The sequence below is a fragment of the Panulirus ornatus genome, chromosome 11 (assembly GCF_036320965.1).
Source record: "Panulirus ornatus isolate Po-2019 chromosome 11, ASM3632096v1, whole genome shotgun sequence".
Lineage (NCBI taxonomy): Eukaryota > Metazoa > Arthropoda > Malacostraca > Decapoda > Palinuridae > Panulirus > Panulirus ornatus.
The window spans coordinates 18,783,309-18,804,398 of NC_092234.1; the positions used below are offsets into that span (position 1 = coordinate 18,783,309).

General features: G+C 41.5%; 1 protein-coding gene across 1 annotated transcript; it reads right to left on the bottom strand.

Annotated features, from left to right (window-relative positions):
* Positions 1 to 8,964: 8,964 nt before the first annotated feature.
* Positions 8,965 to 20,811, bottom strand: LOC139751354 (uncharacterized). The gene is made up of 4 exons (XM_071666716.1): positions 20,678 to 20,811; positions 19,976 to 20,117; positions 10,131 to 10,250; positions 8,965 to 9,181 (listed from the first exon to the last, which is right to left on the bottom strand). Exons 1-4 carry the CDS (start codon positions 20,719 to 20,721, stop codon positions 9,071 to 9,073), a joined length of 417 nt encoding a protein of 138 aa, XP_071522817.1. The 5' UTR covers positions 20,722 to 20,811; the 3' UTR covers positions 8,965 to 9,070.
* Positions 20,812 to 21,090: the final 279 nt, after the last annotated feature.

Genomic DNA, 21,090 nt, shown 5'->3' on the forward strand with positions numbered 1-21,090 from the left:
TTTTCTCTGCCTCATGCTTATTACTTAAATAACAAGCTGTTTGCATTCTACATAAGGCTAAAACTAGAATATTTTTCTCAAGGAGATAATAAAGTAGGTCCAGAAGAAGGTAACAACAACAGCAACAGAATTAACAAAGCTGAGGAATGAAAGGTGACCTTATCACAACTTTTAAGCTTTTAAAACAGATTGATTATGTGATCAGTGAACAGTTCATCGAATGATGTAGGGATAAAGCAACCAGGTGACAAAATATTATGCAAGAAACTTATTAAAAGCAGTGTAAAGAAGTGCTTTTGATGTATAAGAGTGGTGAATAAATGAAAAAGAATGACTGAGGGCATGGTGAATGCAGGCAGCATACAGAAATCTATGAAGTTGTATGATGGTAGAGAACGATCAAGAGATGGGGCCCAAGAGTGTAAAACTCACTCCCCATTCAGTACAAATTGGTAATTACAAACTCTCTCCCTATCTTTAACATAAAAATCAACACACAACTCACATGATTCTTTATTCTTAACCTCATTTTCTTTATCCTTGGGGAAACATTAGTAAGAAAAGTACCCTTATGTCTCCAGCATGCCATAAGAGGAGACTAAAAGGACTGGGAGGCTCAAAACAAACCTTTCATTGTACTGTACATATCCAAAAGAAGGAACAGAAGATCCAAGCTGGGCTGTTTCCCCCAAGGTCCAGCTTGAGGTGTATATACTGGTGTGATGTGGATATATGAGAAAGGACACAAAGTGGTTAGAGGAGAAAATCAATCTGTTTGTGAAGGAAAGAGTTGTATGGATGGTACCTGTCCAGAAGGAATGATTCAGAGGTGTACGAGAGAAAGTGGCAATTGGTCAAAAGAAAGGTAGAGCTGAAAAAAGAGGACAGAAGGGAGATATGATATGAGTATTGGGAGACTTCCTGTTAAGATAATGTTTTTTTTTGGGGGGGAAAGAGGTAAGTATTTTGAAGACAATATGGAGCATCAGTGTGAGGAGGAGACTGGGAATTAAAGCCAAAAAAGAGGGGGAAAAGACTTCAGTGATAGATGACAGGGTAGCAGAAGTGGGGTGTCTAAGACAAGAGGAATATAGAGAAAGTCATGGATAATGGCTCTGTGAAATACGAGATGGTGAAATCCTTGAGCAAGACAAAGTATGGCAAAGAGAAGGAGTGGATGAAATTGCAGTTGAATTTCTTTAAAAAGTGAGCGAGTGTCAATGATTGGGTAATCAAGCTTATCAATGTACTAATGATTTAGGTTCTTGTTTGCTCTCTCCTGCAGAGAGTTACCATAACCCCTAATTCCCACCATGCCTTTCTGCCCTGGACACCACAATATCCTTCACTACCACCACCTCATAACTCACTAGGTATCACATACTCACTCACCACAACCACTCCCTCCCTCCTTAGCTACCAAAGTATCCCACACCATCACCACTCCCTCCCTCACTGGCTACAACTTCCTCCATCATTGTCACCAATTCCTCCCTCACCACATCATTCTGAATGGTGGATGTCAGTGTTGTGTGGTTTTAACCACTCACTCTGCAATTTTCTCCTTTCTGTATTCACCTTTTACCATCACTCCCTTCCCACACAACACTAAAATATTTTCCCTGAAAACACATCACCCCACCAGACAATTTCTATCCTGCCATGGAGAAAGAGAAATTATTGATAATCATGTTTGGAGGTTAGTGTGTATGGCAACTTCCTCTATATGTTCATGACTATGACTTGGGAGGGGGGGGGGTCACTTCCATGCTGTGCTTAAAGGCTGACTGAAGTAAACGTACAGACAGACTGACAGGAGTGCCTTTACTTATGTGGAAGTGGAAGCGAGTCATAGGATGGGGGAGAGGGAGAAGGTTCTGGGAGAGTTCGAGAATGTGTGAAAGGCAAGAACATTATCTCGAAGAGCAAAAATGGGTATGTTTGAAAGAATAGTGGTTCCAACAATGTTATATGGTTGCCAGGAATGGGCTATAGATAGGGTTGTGTGGAGGAGGGTGGATGTGTTGGAAATGAGATGTTTGGGGACAATATATGGTGTGAGGTGGTTTGATCGAGTAAGTAGTGAAAGGGTAAGAGAGATGTGTGGTAATAAAAAGTGTGTGGTTGAGAGAGCAGAAGAGGTTGTATTGAAATGATCTGATCACATGGAGAGAATGAGAGGAAAGACTGACAAAGTGTATATATATGTGTCAGAGGTGGAGGGAACGAGAACTGGGAGACCAAATTGGAGGTGGAAGGATGGAGTGAAAAAGATTTTGAGTGATCAGAGCCTCAACATACAAGAGAGTGAAAGGCGTGCAAGGAATAGAGTGAATTGGAAGAATGTGGTATACCGGGGTTGATGTTCTGTCAATGGATTGAACTAGGGCATGTGAAGCATTTGGAGAAAACCATGGAAAGTTTTGTAGGGCCTGGATGTGAAAAAGGGAGCTGTGGTTTCAGTGCATTATACATGACAGCTAGAGGCTGAGTGTTAACGAATGTGTCCTTTGTTGTTTTTCCTAGTGCTACCATGTGCGCGTGCACGGGGGGAGGGGGGTGCTGTTTCATGTGTGGCGGGGTGGCAGTGAGAATGGATGAAGGCAGCATGTATATGTACATGTGCATATGTCTGTGTATGTATATGTATGTATACGTTGAAATGTATAGGTATGTATATGTGTGTGTGTGTGTGTGGGCATTTATGTATATACATGTGTATGTGGGTGCATTGGGCCATTCTTTCATCTGTTTCCTTGTGCTACCTCGTTAACGCAGGAGACAGCATCAAGGTATAATAAATAAATAAATATATATATGGTGAAGTGCCTAAGTATTGGGGAATGCATGTATAGTGCCATTGTACAAAGGCAAAGGGGATAAAGGTGAATGTTCAAATTACAAAGGTATAAGTTTGTTGAGTATTCCTGGGAAATTATATGGAAGGGTATTGATTGAGAGGGTCAGGGCATGTACAGAACATTAGACTGGGGAAGAGCAGTGTAGTTTCAGAAGTGGTAGAGGATGTGTGGTTCAGGTGTTTGCTTTGAAGAATGTATGTGAGAAATACTTAGAAAAACAGATGGATCTGGAGAAGGCATATGATAGAGTTGATAGAGATGCTCTATGGAAGGTACTAAGAGTATATGGTGTGGGAGGTAAGTTGATAGAAGCAGTGAAAAATTTTTATCAAGGATGTAAGGCATGTGTACAAGTAGGAAGAGAGGAAAGTAATTGGTTCCCAATGAATGTCAGCTTGCGGCAGGGGTGCATGATTTACCCATGGTTGTTTAATTTGTTTATGGATGGGGTTGTTAGGGAGTTGAATGCAAGAGTTTTGGAGAGAGGGGCAAGTATGCAGTCTGTTGTGGATGAGAGGGCTTGGGAAGCGAGTCAGTTGTTGTTCGCTGATGATACAGCACTGGTGGCTGATTTGGGTGAGAAACTGCAAAAGTTGGTGACCAAGTTTGGTAAAGTGTAGGAAAGAAGGAAGCCAAGAGTAAATGTGAGAATAAGAGCAAGGTTCAGTAGGGTTGAGAGACAAGTTAATTGGGAAGTAAGTTTGAATGGAGAAAAACTGGAGGAAGTGAAGTGTTTTAGATATCTGGGAGTGGATTTGGCAGCGGATGGAACCATGGAAGTGGAAGCGAGCCACAGGGTGGGGAAGGGGGCGAAGGTTCTGGGAACTTTGAAGAATGCAAAGGCAAAAACATTATGTCGGAGAGCAAAATGGGTATATTTGAAGGAATAGTGTTTCCTATAATGTTATATGGTTGTGTGGCATGGGCTATAAATAATGGTTGCACGAAGGAGGGTGTGTGTGTTGGAAATGAGATGTTTGAGGACAACAGGTGGTGTGAAGTGGTTTGATCGGGTAAGAGAGATGCGTGGTAATAAAAAGAGTGGTCGAGAGAGCAGAAGATGTATTGAAATGGTTTGGTCACATGGAGAGACCGAGTGAGGAAATATTGACAAAGAGGATATATGTGTCAGAGGTGGAGGGAACGAGGAGAAGTAGGAGACCAAATTGGAGGTGGAAGGATGGAGTGAAAAAGATTTTGAGTGATCGGGGCCAGAACATACAGGAGGGTAAAAGGCATGCAAGGAATAGAGTGAATTGGAATGATACGATATAAATATTCGCCATTTCCCATGTTAGCAAGGTAGTGTTAAGAACTGTGGACCGAGCCTTAGAGGAAATATCCTCACCCGGCCCCTTCTCTGTTCCTTCTTTTGGAAAATTAAAAATGGGAGGGGAGGATTTTCAGCCCACCCACCCCCTCCCTTTATAGTCGCTTTCTAAGACACACAGGGAATATGTATGAAGTACTCTTTCTCCCTTATCCCCAGGGGGGCATGGGGGGGGGTGTGTGCGGGGAATGGAGTGAATTGGAACGATGTGGTGTGCCAGGGGCCGACGTGCTGTCAGTGGGTTGAACCAGGGCATGTGGAGCGTCTGGGGTGGGCCATGGAAGGTTCTGTGGGGCCTGGATGTGGAAGGGGAGCTGTGGTTTCGGTGCATTATTACATGACAGCTAGAGACTGAGTGTGAACGAATGGGGCCTTGGTTGTCTTTTCCTAGCACTACCTCGCACACATGAGGTGGGAGGGGGTTGTTATTACATGTGTGGCGAGGTGGCGATGGAAATGAATAAAGGCAGACAGTATGAATTATGTACACATGTATATATGTATGTGTCTGTGTGTGTGTATATACATGTATACGGTGAGATGTATAGGTATGTATATTTACGTGTGTGTATATACATGTGCATGTGGGGGGTTGGGCCATTCTTTCGTTTGTTTCCTTGCGCTACCTCGCTAACGCGGGAGACAGCGACAAAGCAAAATAATAATAATAATAATATATGATGGCATGTGCAAAAGATGCATGAGACATGAGAAAGGTGGGAGTTGGAAAGGTTAGAAAGGGTAGCGAATGGTGGGATGTAGAAATAAGTTGTCAATGAAAGAGAAAAGAGAGGAATTTGGATGATACAAAGGAAGGAGTGCAAATGACTGGGAGATGTATAAAAGAAAGCAGCAGGAGGTCAAGAGAAAGGAGCAAGGACTGAGAAAGTGGGCAAATATGAGTTGGGTGAGAGTGTATCGTTGAATTTTAGGGAGAATAAAAAGATGTTTTGGCTCCAAATGAAACACAGCTCAAGGGTAAAGGGGAACAGTGGTTTGGGAATGTCTTGGGAGTAAAGTCAGGGGTTGGTGAGAGGACAAGAGCAAGGGAAGGAGTAGCACTAATCCTGAAGCAGAAGTTGTGGGAGTATGTGATAGAGTGTAAGAAAGTAAACTCTAGATTGATATGGGTAAAATTGAGAGTGGATGGAGAGAGTTGGGTGATAATTGGTGCCTATGCACCTGGGAATGAGAAGAAAGATCATAAGAGGCAAGTGTTTTGGGAGCAGATGAGTGAGTGTGTTAGCAGCTTTGATGCACGAGACCAGGTTATAGTGATGGGTGATTTGAATGCAAAGGCAAGTAATGTGGCAGTTGAGGGTATAACTGGTGTACATGGGGTATTCAGTGTTGTAAATAGACGTGGTAAAGAGCTTGATGATTTGCGAGCTGAAAAAGGACTAGCGATTGGGAATACCTGGTCTAAATAGAAAGATATGCATAAGTATACATATGTAAGTAGGAGAGATGGCCAGACAGCGTTACTGGATTACATGTTAATTGATAGGCACGTGAAACAGACACTTCTGGATGTTCATGTACTGAGAGGGGCAACTGGAGGGATGTCTGATCATTATCTTGTGGAGGCAAAGGTAAAGTTATTGAGAGGTTTTCAGAAAAGAAGAGAATGTTAGGGTGAAGAGAGCAGTGAAAGTAAGTGAGCTTGGTAAGTAGACTTGTGTGAGGAAGTACCAGGAGAGATTAAGTGCAAAATGGAAAAAGGTGAGAGCAAATGACATAAGGGAAGTGGGGGAAGAATGGGATGTATTTAGGGAAGCAGTGATGGCTTGCTCAAAAGATATTGTGGCATGAGAAAGGTGGGAGGTGGGCAGATTAGAAAGGGTAGTGAGTGGTGGGATGAAGAAGTAGGATTGTTAGGGAAAGAGAAGAGAGAGGCATTGGACGATTTTTGCAGGGAAATAGTGAAATTGACTGGGAGATGTATAAAAGAATGAGACAAGAGGTCAAGAGAAAGGTGCAAAAGGTGAAAAAGAGGGCAAATAAGAGAGTTTCATTAAATTTGAGGAAGAATAAAAAGATGTTTTGGAAGGAGGAAAATGATGTGTGGAAGATAAGAGAACAAATGGGAACATCGGTCAAGGGGGCAAATGGGAAGGTAATAACTAATAACAAGTAGTGGTGAAGCGAAAAGGGAGATGGAGTGAGTATTTTGAAGGTTTGTTGAATGTGTTTGATGACAGAGTATATAGATATAGGGTGTTTTGGTTGAAGTGGTGTGCAAAGTGAGAGGGTCAGGGAGAATGATTTGTTAAAAAGAGAAGAGGTAGTAAAAGGAAGAAGATGAAAGTTGGCAAGGCGGCAGGTTTGGATGGTATTGCTGTGGAATTTATTAAAAAAGTGGGTGACTGCGTAGTTGATTGGTTGATGAGGATATTCAATGTATGTATGGTTCATGGTGAAGTGCCTGAGGATTGGCGAAAATGCATGCAAAGGGGATCAAAGTGAATGTTCAAATTAAAGAGATATAAGTTTGTTGAGTATTCCTGGGAAATTATATGGGATGGTATTGACTGAGAGGGCGAAGGCATGTACAGAGCATCAGATTGTATGTAGCATTTACAGATCTGGAGAAGGCATATGACAGAGTTGACAGAGATGCTCTGTGGAAGGTATTAAAGAGTATATAGTGTGGGAAGTAAGTTGCTAGAAGCAGTGAAAAGTTTTTATCGAGGATGTAAGGCATGTGTATGAGTAGAAAGAGAGGAAAGTGATTGGTTTCTAGTGAATGTTGGTTTGTGGCAGGGGTGCATGATGCCTCCATGGTTGTTTAATTTGTTTATGGTTGGAGTTGTTAGGGAGGTGAATGCAAGAGTTTAAAAGAAAGGGGCAAGTATGCAGTCTGTTGTGGATGAGAGGGCTTGGGAAGCGAGTCAGTTGTTGTTCGCTGATGATACAGCTCTGGTGGCTAATTCGGGTGAGGAACTGCAGAAGTTGGTGACCGAGTTTGGTAAACTGTATGCAAGGAAAAAGCCGAGAGTAAATGCGAATAAGAGCAACATTATTAGGTTCAATAGGGTTGAGGGACAAGTAAATTGGGAGGTAATTTCAAATGGAGAAAAACTGGAGGAAGTGAAGTGTTTTAGATATCTATGAGTGGATTTGGCAGCAGACGGAACCATCAAAACGGAAGTGGTTCAAAGGGTGGTGGAGGGTGTGAAGATTCTGGGAGCCTTGAAGAATGTGTGGAAGGTGAGAAAGTTATCTCGTCGAGCAAAAATGGGTATGTTTGAAGGAATAGTGGTTCCTACAATGTTATATGGTTGCGAGGCATGAGCTATAGATAGGGTTGTGCAGAAGAGGGTGGATGTGTTGGAAATGAAATGTTTGAGGACAATATGTGGTGTGAGGTGGTTTGATTAAGTAATGAAAGGGTCAGAGAGATGTGTGGTAATAAAAAGAGTGTGGTTGAGAGAGCAGAAGAGGGTGTATTGAAATGGTTTGGTCACATGGAGAGAATGAGAGAGGAAAGGTTGACAAAGAGGATATATATGTGTCAGAGGTGGAGGGAACAAGAAGTGGGAGACCAAATTGGAGGTAGAAGGATAGTGAAAAAAACTTTTGACCGATTGGGGCCTGAACATACAGGAGGGTGAAAGGCATGCAAGGAAGAGAATGAATTGGCAGGGCATGTGCAGCATCTGTGATAAACCATGGAAAGTTTTGTGGGGCCTGGATGTGGAAATGGAGCTGTGGTTTCGTTGCATTACACATGACAGAGATTGAGTGTGAACGAATGTGGCCTTTGTTGTCCTTTCCTAGCGCGACCCCGCGCGCAGGCGGGGGGAGGAGGGTGCCATTTCATGTGTGGCGGGGTGGCGGCGAGAATGGATGAAGGCAGCATGTATGAATATGTACATGTGTATATATGCACTGTCCAAGACAATCACTTGTTTACCAAATGGCGTCCTAGCTACGTCTCTTCGTTGTATGTCAACTGACTGATATATTTTTCTTGTATCTCCCTTGATGATGTGATTATTTCACGAAAGTGCACTTGAGAACTTGTGTTTCATTTTCCCCGCGGACTCACAGGAATATATATATATATATATATATATATATATATATATATATATATATATATATATATATATATATATATATATATATATATTTTTTTTTATACTATTCGCCATTTCCCGCGTTTGCGAGGTAGCGTTAAGAACAGAGGACTGGGCCTTAGAGGGAAAACCCTTACCTGGCCCCCTTCTCTGTTCCTTCATTTGGAAAATCAAAAAAATAACGAGAGGGGAGGGCTTCCAGCCACCCGCTCCCTCCCCTTTTAGTCGCCTTCTACGACAAGCAGGGAATACGTGGGAAGTATTCTTTCTCCCCTATCCCCAGGGATATATATATATATATATATATATATATATATATATATATATATATATATATATATATATATATATATGGTGCAACCTGAGGAGCCCGAGGACTTGTATAATGTTTGTCCAGTACCATTATATTGAGGCAAGTGGAACAAAAGTAAGACAATATCAAAAAACTAAAGATAAAAGTCAGTCCCTCTTTTCATGTTTTCTAAGATTCAATGAAGAAAAGTTCCAGAAATAATCCAATACTCACATCAGAGGACAAGAAACATCCTTATGAATAACAGCGTTTTATGTAGGTTACTGTTATTATAATTACATATATTAGTGATATATATGACACGTAAGGCGGTAATATTTAAAAATACAGATCCAGCAGCCAATATCACTTTGACCTTTAAGGTACAAGAAGACAATATAATCAAATATTTTATTGGTAAAGGAAGAGTAATTCTAAAATCAAGAATCGATACATACTTCCTAGGTAAACCAGGTTGTTATCCTTGTGTGGTGTGGCGGGCGTACTAATAATTCACACAATGCTCGTGCTTGCCACCATCACAGCACAGGGCCTGCTGGGACTCGACCCCAGTGTACTGCCACGCGCCGCCACACACCTCGTAGTAGCCGTACACCTGACGTCACGACGCAAGGGTTAATATGGTCTGGTGTACAGCAAGGAGCCTACCTCGCCCCACCACCACTAGGCTCATGACCAAAATCACAAAAAGCCACAAACGTAATGGACACAAATACTTGTTAAGAGTATTTGCATACAGAAGTAATGGTAATATACCAGTTTATTTGCGCACTGTATTATGGTTTGAATTTTAAGAAGGGATTTTGCTCAGCAGTTAGTGTTTTCTGAATGCATTAACAGAGAATATTTTGAGGAATGTTTTGCTGAGCCTCACTCGTAATTAATAAGTTTAGCTCCGCATTTATATTAACTCTAGGAAATGGGTACTTAAATTTTAGATGCTTTATATAATTACAGAAATACCTATGGAGCATGGTTTCACATTATAAAATTAACATAGAAGTAATACATGTGTAACATACCAAAGAACCTGTATAAAACCTAATTTAATGACCGAAATGATAGAAATATAACAATAATACATCCGTCCCTGCTGTTTACTTTGTTTTTAGTTTGTTTTTTGACCGGCGCCAAGTTGGCTGTGTATTTCGACTAAAATCAATAATTAAAGTCAGATGAATCGTTAGGTTAGGTTAGGTTTTCATAAAGGCCATTTTCTTTCCTCAACAGAACTACCATTTCTGAAACCAACCCAATATTCTTAGGTATATTACCGTCCCCTTATCTGTTAAAAGAAAACCTGTAATCTATTGATGGACGCAAGCTTTGCGGTTGACATGTGAAAGAAAAGTTTCCTCCTCAAATCATGCTCCTCAAGTACCTCTGTACTGACAACCAACAACATACAATATGTCAAACATAACCAGCCATTTCCCAGTGTGTTTGTGTTTCCGATACGATGCTACAGTCATCATGAATCATCTATCTATCAGCTTATCAAACTATGGCTCATTATCTACCAGTGTGTCATGAAGGTGGTTTACCTTATGTCTTGTGATCCAGAATATGAAGTGGTCGGCGAGGTAGCTGCAGATGTGCTGGCCCACAGTGATGCCCGTCTCCGTGATCAGCCACAGGTCACCATCGCCGCTCAAACCATTCAACTGTGGCACACAAGAGCGACCAGGGAGTCTCAGGGAAAACGTTATAATACACTACACTCTGGACGCCTACCCTCACACCAGAGGCACACTACACTAGTCACTACACAACTGGTTTATCATTCATAATTTGCATGTCTTGTGACCACTCATAAAAATAAATCACAAATTGGGACCTGTCTAGTTACGTCTCACAACAACAGATGGCACAGCGAGCAAACATGTCGTCCGCTGTTACACTTTGACCAATTTTGTGTGACGATCAGAATGTGGCTCGTACGTGGAACTCGTGGATGCGTCACATGTTACAAAATAACAAGAAATAATTACATTGTGTAGATTTTCCAAAGATTCAGATCGGTGTTCAAAGCGTGTAATACTTCTATCACAACGCATTTGATCAAATATCAAGAAAACAAAAATGGATGACCGACATAAAAATGGGTATCGTTTCTGGTTATCATCACACAGCGTTATGTTATTTTCCAACTTGGTTTATCTTTTATGTATTCAGACAAATTCTCTCTCTCTCTCTCTCTCTCTCTCTCTCCTAACCTGACGGAACCTATGTCTCATAAGGAAGATTTACGAAGATCGTAAGCAAACCAATTTTCTCTAAAACTTTATTAATTTTTATCTCTTTTTTCGACTTCTCTTTCTATATGCTTTGACGTCGGCGATTTTAACATCAACAGCTACGAAAATCAACTAATTTCTTTACATCGGAATGTTGTCAGGTTAAGGTGGACGGGATCAAGTATATTTTCTATTTCTTTTTCAAAACCATAAGTAACTATGAAGAGAAGGACAACATCAAACTGTAAAAAAAACTAGCTTATCTAATATTATTTTACAATGATGATTGTTGTAACGCGTTCCTAGATATAATGTTCACTTATGTTAAAATCGCCGTAGGTGGTGATGAAGTGAGAAGAGATGGCGTATTTTGAAGGATAGATTAATATGTTTGGTGACAGAGTGGCAGATATAGGGTGTTTTGGTCGTGGTGATGTGCGGAGTGAGAGCGTCAGGGAGAATGGTTTGGTGGAGAGAAGTGGTGGTGAAAGCTCTGGGTTAGATGAGATGTGGCAAGGCGGCTAGAATGGATGTGTTGTTGATTGGTTGGTCAGGATCTTTCTAAAGCCAAGGGGGACAAAGATGAGCGCTCAAACTACAGAGGTATAAGTTTGAGTGTACTTGATAAATTGTATGACAGAGCACTGATTGAAAGAGGGAAGGCATGTACAGAGCATCAGGCTGGGAAGGAACAGTGTGGTTTCAAAAGTGGTAGAGGATGTGTGGATCAGGTGTTACTTTAAAGAGTGTGAGAAATAATTAATGAAACAGAATTTGTATGTGGCATTCATGATCTTGAGAAGGCATATGATAAGGTTGATAGAGATGCTCTGTGGAAGGTATTAAGAGTATATGGCGTGGGAGGTAAGCTCCTAGAAGCAGTGAGAAGTATCTATAAAGGTTGTAAGGAATTGTGTACGAGCAAGGAGAGAGGGGACTGAGACGTCCCAAGAGGATACTGGTCCGCAGCAAAGGTGTGTAATGTCACCAAAGCTGTGTAATTTGTTCCTTGATATACTGGTGAAGGAGGTAAATTCGATAATCTTGGATAGAGGGGCAAGTAAGCAGTGCGTAGGGGATGAGGGGTCAGGGGAAGCGAGTCAGTTGTTCGCCGATGATACAACACTGGTGGAAGATTCGAGTGAGAAATTGGAGAAGTTAGAAACTGAGTTTGCAAAAGTACGTGGAAGAAAGAAAGTGACAGCAAATGTGAATAAAAACAGGGGTATTAGGTTAAACAAGGTGGAGGGACAGATTAGTTGGGGTGTGAGTTTATAAGGGTAAAATTTGGAGAAAGTGAAGTGCTTTAGATATCCGGGAGCGGACTGAGCAGCGGAGGGAACCATGGAAGCGGAAGTGAATCACAGGGTGGGGGAGGGGGCGAAGGTTCTGGAAGTGATGAAGATTGTGTGGAAGATAACGTTATCGTGGAGAGCAAAAATGGGTATGTTTGAAGGAATAGTGGTTCCAAAAATGTTATATAGTTGCGAGGCATGGGCTATAGATACGGTTGTGCGGAGGAGGGTGGATGTGTTGGAAATGAGATGTTTGAGGACAATATGTGGTGTGATGTGGTTTGATCGAGTGAGTAATGAAAGGGTAAGAGAGATGAGGAGTTAGGTGGAAGGATGGAGTGAAAAAGACTCGCTTCCCAAGTTCTCTCATCCACAACAGACTGCATACTTGCCCCTCTCTCCAAAACTCTTGCATTCACCTCCCTAACAACCCCATCCATAAACAAATTAAACAACCATGGAGACATCACGCACTCCTGCCGCAAACCTACATTCAGAGGGAATCAATCACTTTCCTCTCTTCCTACTCGCACACAGGCCCTACATCCGCGATAAAAACTTTTCACTGCTTCTAGCAACTTGCCTCCCACACCATATACTCTTAATACCTTCCACAGAGCATCTCTATCATCTCTTATCATATGCCTTCTCCAGATCCATAAATGCTGCATACAAATCCATTTGTTTTTCTAGGTATTTCTCACACACATTCTTCAAAACAAACACCTGATCCACATATCCTCTACCACTACTGAAACCACACTGCTCTTCCCCAATCTGATGCTCTGTATATGCCTTGACCCTCTTAATCAATACCCTCCTATATAATTTCCCAGGAATACTCAACAAACTTATACCTCTGTAATTTGAACACTCACCGTTATCCCCTTTGCCTTTGTACAATGGCACTATGCATGCATTCCACCAATCCTCAGGCACTTCACCATGATCCATGCATACATTGAATATCTTTACCAACCAGTCAACAATACAGTCACCACCTTTTTTAATAAATTCCACTGCAATCCCACCCAAACCCGCCGCCTTGCCGGCTTTCATCTTCCACAAACCTTTCACTATCAGTTATCTGTTTACCAAACCATTCTCCTTGACCCTCTCACTTCGCACACCATCTCGATCAAAATACCCTATATCTCCCACTCTATCATCAATCACATTCAACAAACCTTCAAAATACTCACTCATCTTCTTCTCACATAACCACTACTTGTTATTACCTTCCCATTAGCCTCCTTTACCGATGTTCCCATTTGTTCTCTTGTCTTACGCACTTTATTTACTTCCTTCCAAAACATTTTTATTCTCCCGAAAATTTAACGATACACTCTCACCCCAACTCTCATTTGCCCTCTTTTTCACCTCTTGCCCCTTTCTCTTGACCTCCTGCCTCATTCTTTTATACATCTCCCAATCATTTGCACTATTTCCCTGCAAAAATTGACCAAATGCCTCTCTCTTCTCTTTCACTAATAATCTTACCTCTTCATCCCTCCACTCACTACACTTTCTAATCTGCCCACCTCCCACTCTTCTCATGCCACAAGCATCTTTTGCGCAAGCCATCACTGCTTCCCTAAATACATCCCATTCCTCCCCCACTCCCTTTACGTCCTTTACTCTCACCTTTTGCCATTCTGCATTCAATCTGTCCTGGTACTTCCTCACACAAGTCTCTTTCCCAAGCTCACTTACTCTCACCACTCTCTTCACCCCAACATTCTCTCTTCTTTTCTGAAAACCTCTACAAATCTTCACCTTCGCCTCCGCAAGATAATGATCAGTCATCACTCCAGTGAGTCAGTTGTTGTTCGCTGATGATACAGAGCTGGTGGCTGATTCATGTGAGAAACTGCAGAAGCTGGTGACTGAGTTTGGTAAAGTGTGTGAAAGAAGAAAGTTAAGAGTAAATGTGAATAAGAGCAAGGTTATTAGGTACAGTAGGGTTGAGGGTCAAGTCAATTGGGAGGTGAGTTTGAATGGAGAAAAACTGGAGGAAGTGAAGTGTTTTAGATATCTGGGAGTGGATCTGGCAGCGGATGGAACCATGGAAGCGGAAGTGGATCATAGGGTGGGGGAGGGGGCGAAAATTCTGGGAGCCTTGAAGAATGTGTGGAAGTCGAGAACATTATCTCGGAAAGCAAAAATGGGTATGTTTGAAGGAATAGTGGTTCCAACAATGTTGTATGGTTGCGAGGCGTGGGCTATGGATAGAGTTGTGCGCAGGAGGATGGATGTGCTGGAAATGAGATGTTTGAGGACAATGTGTGGTGTGAGGTGGTTTGATCGAGTAAGTAACGTAAGGGTAAGAGAGATGTGTGGAAATAAAAAGGGCGTGGTTGAGAAAGCAGAAGAGGGTGTTTTGAAATGGTTCGGGCACATGGAGAGAATGAGTGAGGAAAGATTGACCAAGAGAATATATGTGTCGGAGGTGGAGGGAACGAGGAGAAGAGGGAGACCAAATTGGAGGTGGAAAGATGGAGTGAAAAAGATTTTGTGTGATCGGGGCCTGAACATGCAGGAGGGTGAAAGGAGGGCAAGGAATAGAGTGAATTGGATCGATGTGGTATACCGGGGTTGACGTGCTGTCAGTGGATTGAATCAAGGCATGTAAAGCGTCTGGGGTAAACCATGGAAAGCTGTGTAGGTATGTATATTTGCGTGTGTGGACGTATGTATATACATGTGTATGGGGGTGGGTTGGGCCATTTCTTTCGTCTGTTTCCTTGCGCTACCTCGCAAACGCGGGAGACAGCGACAAATATATATATATATATATATATATATATATATATATATATATATATATATATATATATATATATATATATTCCTATGAGTCCACGGGGTATCAAATTCTAATATCATGAACAATATAGATTTAGTCAACAAGCTAAATAATATCAATGTTAATTTTGATTTCAAACTAGTTAGCTTTGATGTTTCCTCACTTTTCACTAAAGTTCCAGTTGATGACCTTTTAGAATATCTATTTGATGTCTTGGATGATGTTCATTTACCTGTTTCAAAGTCTAATTTCATTGAACTGATAAAATTGTGTATAAAAGACTCTGTATTTCAATTCAATGGAGATTATTATGCTCTAAAATTTGGTATGGCAATGGGTAACCCTCTTTCACCTGTACTAAGTAATATTTATATGGAATTTTTTGAAACAAAATTACTAAAGGATATCTTATCTTCTAATGCAATTTGGTTTAGGTATGTAGATGATGTTCTTTGTGTTTGGCCAACAAATGAAAATTTACAAATATTTCTCCCCTTACTTAACAATTTAGTACCTTCCATCAAATTTACTGTAGAAAATGAAAATAATGGTATGTTAACATTTTTAGATTACATGATCTATAGACAAGGAAACAAGTTTAAGTTTAGCATATACAGAAAACCCACCAATGTATGCTCATGTATCCATTATTACTCATCTCAACATGACAGAGTTAAATTATCATCATTTCAATCTATGTTCCTTAGGGCATTACGTATTTGCAGTCCAGAGTTTATTGATGATGAGTTTGAGAAGATATATTCTATTGGATCTAAGTTAAAGTACCCTAGATCTTTCATTGATAAATCCCTTAAGTTAGCAAAGAAATAATCTTATAGAGTTGAGCCCAAACCTCCCATTGACACCAAGAATCTTTTAGTTCTCCCTTTTAATGATAATTTCACTTTGCTTCCCATGTTGCTTAAATCCTTTAATGTAAATGTTGCCTTTAGCAACAATAATACTATAAAGAATATCTTAATCAGGAATTCACCAGAAAATTCTCTTGGTTGCATCTATAAAGTGCCTGTGGAAACTGTGGTAAATCTTACGTTGGTCAGACTGGTAAGGATCTTTCTGTTAGACTTAAGCAACATAAATATAGTATAAGAACGGGACAAGAATCAAATGCCTTGTTTAATCATGTTAAAAACTATGATCACTGTATTGACTGGAATAACGCCATCTCAGTTATAAACTCTAACTCTATTACCAAGAGAAATATCATTGAATCTTCTGTTATTAAATACACAAAGAATTATAATCTTAATATTAGTGATGGTCTATACAAATTAGATAACTTTATTGTTGATAAGATTTGTAAAATGATAAGTTTATGAACGCTCCTTGTATGTTTTGGATAATCACATGTATACCTAATGGCGTCCTAGCTTCGTCTCTTCGATGTATATCAGCTGACTCTTATATTTCTCTCTTGTGTCTCCCCTGATGATGTGATTATTACACGAAAGTGCACTTGGGAACTTTTCGTGTTTCATTTTCCCCGTGGACTCTAGGAATATCTTGATCACGCGCAAAATTGTGATCCGCTCCAATATATATATATATATATATATATATATATATATATATATATATATATATATATATATTTTATTTATCATACTTAGTCGCTGTTTCCCGCGTTAACGAGGTAGCGCAAGGAAACAGACGAAAGAATGGCTCAACCCGCCCACATACACATGTATATACATAAACGCCCACTCACGCACATATACGTACCTATACTTTTCAACGTATACATACATATACATACACATACATACACATATATACACGTGCACACATCCAAACTTGCTGCCTTCATCCTTGCACGTCGCCACCCCGCCACACATGAAAAGGCACCCCATCTCCCCGCACGCGCGCGAGGAAGCGCTAAGAAAAGACAACAAAGGCTACATGCGTTCACACTCAGTCTCTAGCTGTCATGTGTAATGTACCGAAAACACAGCTCCCTTTCCATATCCAGGCCCCACAAAACTTTCCATGGTTTACACCAGACGCTTTACATGCTCTGGTTCAATCCAATGACAGCACGTCGACCCCAGTATACCACAACGTTCCAATTCACTCTATTCCTTGCACACCTTTCACCCTCCTGTATGTTCAGGCTACGATTACTCAAAATCTTTTTCACTCCATCCTTCCACCTAACTCCACATCTCTCTTACCCTTTCATTACTTACTCAATCAAACCACCTCACACCACATATTGTCCTCAAATACTTCATTTCCAACAGATCCACCCTCCTCCACACAACCGTATCTATAGCCCACGCCTCGCAACCATATAACATTGTTGGAACCACTATTCCTTCAAACATATCCATTTTTGCTCTTCGAGATAAGGTTCTCACCTTCCACACATTCTTCAACGCTCCCAAAAATTTCACTCCCTCCCCACCCTGTGACTCACTTCCGCTTCCATGGTTCCATCCGCTGCCAAATCCACTCCCAGATGTCTAAAACACTTCACTTCCTCCAGTTTTTCTCCATTCAAACTCACCTCCCAATAACTTGTCCCTCTACCCTACTGAACCTAATAATCTTGCTCTTATTCATATTTACTCTCAACTTTCTTCTTTCACACACTTTACCAAACTCAGTCACCAGCTTCTGCAGTTTCTCACATGAATCAGCCACCAGCGCTGTATCATCAGCGAACAACAACTGACTCACTTCCCAAGCTCTCTCATCCACAACAGACTGCATACTTGCCCCTCTCTCCAAAACTCTTGCATTCACCTCCCTAACAACCCCATCCATAAACAAATTAAACAACCATGGAGACATCACACACTCCTGCCGCAAACCGACATTCACTGAGAATCAATCACTTTCCTCTCTTCCTACTCGTACACTTGCCATGCATCCTCGATAAAAACTTTTCGCTGCTTCTAGCAACTTACCTCCTACACCATATACTCTTGATACCTTTCACAGAGGATCTCTATCAACTCTATCATATGCCTTCTCCAGATCCATAAATGCTACATACAAATCCATTTGTTTTTCAAAGTATTTATCACATACATTCTTCAAAGCAAACACCTGATCCACACATCCTCTATCACTTCTGAAACCACACTGCTCTTCCCCAATCTGATGCTCCGTACATGCCTTTACCCTCTCAGTCAAAACCCTGCCATATAATTTCCTAGGAATACTCAAACTTATGCCTCTGTAACTCTAACATTCACTTTTATCCCCTTTGCCTTCGTACAATGCATGCATTATCCGCTTTGCCTTTGAACAGTGGCACTATGCATGCATTCCACCAATCCTCAGATACTTCACCATGCTCCATGCATACACTGAATATCTTTACCAACCAATCAACAACACAGTCGCCCTCTTTTTTGATAATTTCCACTGCAATACCATCTAAACCCGCTGCCTTGCCGGCTTTCATCTTCCGCAAAGCTTTCACTACCTTTTCTCTGTTTACCTAGCCATTCTCCCTGACCCACTCACTTCGCACAACACCCCGACGACACCCTATATCTGCCAATCTATCATCAAACACATTCAACAAACCTTCAAAATACTCACTCCATCTCCTCACTTCATCACTACTTGTTATTACCTCCGCATTTGCTCCCTTCACCGATGTTCCCATTTGTTCTCTTGTCTTACGCACTCTATTTACTTCCTTCCAAAATATCTTCTTAGTCTCCCTAAAATTCAATTAATGCTCTCTCACCCCAAACTTTCATTTGCCCTCTTTTTCACCTTTTGCACCTTTCTCTTGATCTCTGCCGCTTTCTTTTAAACATGTCCCAGTCATTTGCACTACTTCCCCACAAAAATTATCCAAATGCCTCCCTTTTCTCTTTCACTAACAATCTTACTTCTTCGTCCCAACACTCACTGCCCTTTCTAATCTGCCCACCTCCCACCTTTCTCATGCCACAAGCATCTTTTGCGCAAGTCATCACTGTTTCCCTAAATACATTCCATTCCTCCCCCACTCCCCTTACGTCATTTTCTCTCACCTTTTGCCATTCTGTACTCAGTCTCTCCTGGTACTTTCTCACATGTCTCCTTTCCAAACTCACTTACTCTCACCACTCTTTTCATCCCAACATTTTCTATTCTTTTCTGAAAACCTCTACAAATCTTCACCTTCCCCTCCACAAGACAGTGATCAGACATCCCTCCAGCTGCCCCTCTCATCACATTAACATCCAAAAGTCTCTCTTTCACGCGCCTATCAATTAACACGGAATCCAATAACGCCCTCTGGCCATCTCTCCTACCTACATACGTATATATTGTATATATCTTTTTTTAAACCAGGTATTCCCAATCACCAGTCCTTTTTCAACGCACTTATCCACAAACTCTTCACCATTTCCATTTACAACACTGAACACCCCATGTACACCAATTATTCCCTCAACTGCCACATTACTCACCTTTGCATTCAAGTTACCCATCACTATAACCTGGTCTCGTGCATCAAAGCTGCTACACACACACACACACACACACACATATATATATATATATATATATATATATAAGATCCTTGATATATACTAAAGTATACGCTTTCATCAGTATGCATGAGTTTATAATGTTTCATAGCAACCCTATACACAGTATACATTGTTCAAGACATTAGCCATCAAAAGTTTCACCTTGCTGATAACTTGGGTCATAACATGACAAATGGATCTAATACTACACTGTACATGTGTAACTCAAACGTAAATGTCCTGAACAGTTCAATATAAGACTTTGCTACGCTACACAAATACTGAGAGGAACCAGAAACTATTGTCATTATTATATGTACAACTACTACTTCTATCTATCTATCTATTATTATTACTGGAACACCAATAGATTCACCTCTAACACTTTTCGAGCTACGTTAGGATAGGAAAGGGCATAGACCTAACCTAGCTAGGTTAGGTTAGTGAAGGTCACCAACTTAACCTTAACTATCTTTAACCTACGCTTGGAAAATGTTAGGCGACCATTAAGTGACCCTTATTATCATTACAGAGGATTGATTGGCTGACCTCCTTGGCGCAGAGGTTCTTGCACTGCTTGACGTCGTCAGTACAAGAGTCGATGATGACCTCCGGAGCCTCGTAGACCATCACCTCCGAGTGCTCGTACGTGACGAAAGCTGCGCACCGACACCAGGGCTCTGTTTGACCGCTGGGGAGAAGGATAGAAAGTTACGGCGTTCTGTCTGACCGACGCAGAAGGTGAACACAAAGTCTTAGGACTGTGTGTGACCGTTAGGAGGAGGAACAGTAGGTCACAACGGGAGCCGGGGGTCTGCTGACCACTGGGATGAGGAACACAAGCGACCATCACAGCAGCAGCGTCTCATAACTGATCAGGGGCGGCGGAATGGGACGGAACCTACCTTCTTCCTATTTCCTTCGTATAAGGTTAAGAACCTAATTACACAGACAGTGAAGATGTCAGATATACATTACCATGTGTCTGGATATCAAAAGTAGTTCTACCTGTTTGTGCTAATCATCCATTATATGAATTTACGATTTGATTTGGGCCGACGGAAGGTAACGTTACACTATATGTATCTCTAGGAAGGGCTGCTATGTTGGAGGGACAGGAAGGTGTCGTGTGTGTAATGAGGACAAGTGCTGCTACGTCAGAACAACAGGAAGGCTCAGCAAATGTCCTGGATCACAAGAACTAGACTGCGTGTGTACAGTGGGAGTCGCACGGTAAAGCTGGTATTTTACCTGACGGCGGCGACGAAGGCCAGCAGTAGGAGGACGACCTTCATTTTGGAGGTATACAATGTGACAGGGATGATGGTCTCCCGACGCTCACATTATATACCCGACGTTGAGGCCGTAATCATCCTGAATGGAGACTGCGGTTGTGTAATGGGTCTTATCAGCAGAAGCGCGTGGCTAACCGAAGACCCTCCCTCCTACCACAGCTCTCATGACTGGCCTAAGACCCTCCTACCACAGCTCTCATGACTGGCCTAAGACCCTCCTACCACAGCTCTCATGACTGGTCTAAGACCCTCCTACCTCAGCTCTCATGACTGGCCTAAGACCCTCCTACCACAGCTCACATGACTGGTCTAAGACCCTCCTACCACAGCTCACATGACTGGTCTAAGACCCTCCTACCACAGCTCTCA